The 4,058-nt window shown below is 55.8% G+C and overlaps 1 protein-coding gene across 1 annotated transcript in view; it reads right to left on the bottom strand.

The window, feature by feature from the left end:
- Window positions 1–2,307: 2,307 nt before the first annotated feature.
- The window catches only part of AZU1 (azurocidin 1), a 4,242-nt gene continuing 2,491 nt past the window's right edge, over window positions 2,308–4,058 (bottom strand). The window contains exons 4-5 of the mRNA XM_017885676.1: window positions 3,357–3,590; window positions 2,308–2,607 (exon numbers count right to left, since the gene is read on the bottom strand). Coding sequence (XP_017741165.1) covers window positions 2,449–2,607; window positions 3,357–3,590 — 393 coding nt within the window. The 3' untranslated portion in view covers window positions 2,308–2,448. The remainder of the gene's footprint in view (window positions 2,608–3,356; window positions 3,591–4,058) is intronic.

Here is a 4,058-nt window from a genome sequence, read left to right as displayed (position 1 = left end):
CCGCACTGAGGGCCCTCGAGCTGGGCTGACCCCTGCCAGGGGAACCTGAGACCAGCATCCGTGGGCCCAGGACGGTGGAGCAACAGGGGCTGGGGGGAAGAGGGCGGAAACCACCCCTAGCAGGAAAAGAATGGCACACAAGCAGGGGGACCTTCATGACTGGACGTGGCCCCAAGCCGGGGACACCAGAAGCCCTTGAACCTCAATCCTGCCTTGGGCCTCAGTTTCCCCATCTGAACAAGGGTCAGGCAGTGGCTTCGCCTCTCCCAGCTCAAGCAGGGCCCCCACCAGCTGGCCTCCTGAGCCACTGGCCCCCTCTCTAGGCCTCAGCTTCCCCCCCTGTAAAGAGGACCTGTTGGCCGGGCGCGGTGGCTCACGCCTGTAATCCCAGCACTTTGGGAGTCCGAGGCGGGCGGATCACAAGGTCAGGAGATCGAGACCATCCTGGCTAACATGGTGAAACCCCGTCTCTACTAAAAAAATGAAACAAAAATAAACTAGCCGGGCGTGGCGGCGCCTGTAGTCCCAGCTCCTCGGGAGGCTGAGGCTGGAGAATGGCGTGAACCGGGGAGGCGGAGGTTGCAGTGAGCCAAGATTGCACCACTGCACTCCAGCCTGGGCGACAGAGTGAGACTCCGTCTCAAAAAAAAAAAAAAAAAAAAAAAAAAAAAAGGAGGACCTGTTATACCCACAAAAGAAAGAAAAGCAGGAGTTTCCAACACAAACCTGCACACAAGTGTCCACAGCACTGAGAGTCACAGCGGCTGGAAGTGGAGAGGCTCAGATGTCCGTCCACGGGGGTGTCCATCATCACCGCGTGGCCCTCCATGCGCTGGAACACGACGCGGCCGTGAAAAGGAGCCAGGCTCTGACCCATGCCACAGCACGGATGCACCGTGAGGATGTCACGCTCCGTGAGAGACGCCAGACACGAAACACCACGCAGTGTGTGATCCTATTGCTATGAACTGCAGGACAGGCCCATCCACAGAGACAGGAAGAGGACGCCTGGGTGCCACGGACTGGGGAGGGGACAGGGAGTGACGGCTGAGGGGGACACGGATTCCTTTGGGGGTGATGGAATATTCTGGAACTCAACAGAGGTCATGACCACACAACATTGTGTGTGTACCGAAGACCATTGAATTGCATGCTTCATTTTATTTTGTTTTATTTTATTTTATTTTATTTTATTTTATTTTACGAGACAGAGTCTCACTCTATCCCCCAGGCTGGAGTGCAGTGTCTCAATCTTGGCTCATTACAACCTCCGCCTCCTGGGTTCAAGCGATTCTCCTGCCTCAGTCTCCCGAGTAGCTGGGATTACAGGCACGTGCCACCACATCCGACTAATTTTTTGTATTTTTAGTACAGACAGGGTTTCACCATGTTGGCCAGGCTGGTCTCGATCTCCTGACCTCATGATCCGCCCACCTCGGCCTCCTAAAGTGCTAGGATTACAGGCGTGAGCCACTGCTCCCGGCATTTTAAAAATTATTTTTGTAGAGACGTGGTTTCACTATGTTGCCCGGGCTGGTCTCAAACTCCGAGGCTCCCATCTTGGCCTCCCAAAGTGCTGAGATCACAGGTGTGACTTCCACGCCCAGCCATCATATTCATATTTTACTCTGTATCACTTATATATACAATTATATTTATTATTTCGTATTCATAGTTTACTCGGTTTGTATTGGATCCAAGAGGCAAATGTTTCCCATTCTCTCCTGTGGGGTTTTTTTTTTTTTTTGAGACAGAGTCTTGCTCTGTTGCCCAGGTTGTAGTGCAGGGGCGCCATCTCGGTTCCCTGCAATCTCTGCCTCCCGGGTTCAAGTGATTCTCCTGCCTCAGCCTCCTGAATAGCTGGGACTACAGGCACCTGCCATCATGCCTGGCTAATTTTTGTATTTTGTAGAGATGGGGTTTCACCAGGTTGGCCAGGCTGGTCTTGAACTCCTGACCTCAGGTGATCCGCCCGCCTCAGCCTCCCAAAGTGCTGGGATAACAGGCGTGAGCCACTGCGCCCGCCTCTCCTGCATTTTCTGGTGTTGCCCACAGAGCTGTGTGATACGTTCTCCAGCAGGATGAGAGGTGGGAAGAGGGACTACAGTCTCACAGATTCGGGTTCAAAGCTGTGTGACCTCAGGGCAGCCACCCAACCTCTCTGAACCTGGATCTCCCCCAACACCCCGCTGTCCGGTGGAGATAACACCAGCCCCTGCTTAGCGCACCTGGCGTGGGTGCCCCTGAGGCCAGTGAAGGTGCCACTCACACCTCCCCACAGCCCTCCCTGATGAACAGAAACCAGAAGCAGAGGCGAGATTGGCTTCTTTATTACAGCCAGGGCCACACCGGCCGGAGCAGGGGCAGGGGCGGGGCCGTGGGAGGTGGGTTTGGAGCGTGGGAGGCGCGGAGGGCAGGGCTGGGCTCTGTGGGAGGTCACAGGCCCCCCTAGGCTGGCCCTGGTCCCGGGTTGAGAACACCATCGATCCAGTCTCGGAAAACTGCCACTTGGGTGAAGAAGTCGGGGCCTTGGCCACAGGGCCCCACGGAGAAGGAGGCCACGCCATGCCCAAGGCCGTCGCAGATGAGGGGGGTGCCCCCGTCCCCCTGGGCAGGCAGCAGCTGTGTCAGGGCACCCCTGGGCCCGGCTCCCACGCCACCCCAGAAGTGCAGAGCCCTCTTGCCGCCCCTGGAACCTCCAAGTCCTGATCCAGCCCCAGGGCCTTTGCACAGCTGTTCTCTCTCTGCCCTGGTTAACTCCTAGTGGAATTTGGGACCAGTTGCTTTCTGAAGTTTCCTGGCACCTCCAGGCTGGGCCAGGTGCCCCACCCCTGGCAGTCACACACCTGAGTCCCTCAATGACTGGCTCTACCGTGCCTGCTGGGTCCCCAACCCCCAGCACAGACGTAACGTTTGATAGATACTGTTTCTCGGCCAGGCACGGTGGCTCACGCCTGTATTTGGGAGGCCGAGGCGGGCAGATCATGAGGTCAGGAGTTCAAGACCAGCCTGACCAACGTGGAGAAACCCCGTCTCTACTAAAAGTACAAAATTAGCCGGGCATGGTGGCGGGCGCCTGTAATCCCAGTTACTCAGCAGGCTGAGGCAGGAGAATCGCTTGAACCCGGGAGGTGGAGGTTGCAGTGAGCCGAGATCACCCTACTGCACTCCAGTCTGGGCGACAGAGCGAGGAGACTCCATCTCAAAAAAAAAAGAGAGATACTTTTTCTCATACTGTTAAAATGCTCCATCCTGACGCCCCCTCCTGTGCCGTCCTCAGCCTGAACTTGCTTTCTCCTGCCACGGAGAGCTCATTACCTCTCAAGACCCCTCCTCCCACCGCGGGGAGCACTTACATTGCAGATGCCGCCCCGGCGGGCGAGCACACCGGTGCACACGTTATTGGGACGACACTGGTCCTCAGGGGTCACGGTCACATTGACGAACCTGGGAAAACGAGAGAGACGCCCCCCACTACGCCGGGTCCCCCAGCCGGCCACCTGGCATCTGGTGCCGGCTTCCACCGTGGCGTTCTGCAGGGGCAGTGCCAGTATGGCCACGCTGCTGGTGATGTTGGCCTCGCGGTCCAGCTGGGGAAGGAAACGGAGTCAGGGAAGGGTGGCCCTGGGAACTGGAGCCTCATGGGCCCCCTGGCAGCAGGCGTGTCAGGGACATGAATTGTCGTCTATAAGTGGTTTGCATTTAATTCCCGGCAGGGGCCGCGCGCGGTGGCTCTGCCTGTATTAGCATGTTGGGAGACCAAGGTGGGAGGATCCCTTGAGGCCAGGAGTTTGGGACCAGCCTGGACAACAAGGTGAAACCGCCTCTCTACTTTTTTGATTTTTTTTATATAATTTTTGAGATTATTTTATAATTTTCTCAAAGAAAAAACCAAAATGAAAACATTCACTTGGTTCTGTCACAACGAAAGCGTCTGAAAACGGAGTTGGTTTCCACCAACAGGAGGCTCCGCACGTGCCCTGTGGTACATCTGTGTGTTTTGCTGTTTTTCTTTTTTTTTCTTTTTTTTTTTTTTAAGTTTTTTTTTTTTTTTTTTT

This window comes from Rhinopithecus bieti, unplaced genomic scaffold (assembly GCF_001698545.2).
Source record: "Rhinopithecus bieti isolate Rb0 unplaced genomic scaffold, ASM169854v2 scaffold_15283, whole genome shotgun sequence".
Classification (NCBI taxonomy): domain Eukaryota; kingdom Metazoa; phylum Chordata; class Mammalia; order Primates; family Cercopithecidae; genus Rhinopithecus; species Rhinopithecus bieti.
Note: the sequence above shows the minus strand (reverse complement) of the source record. Positions and strands in the feature narration are given on the sequence as shown.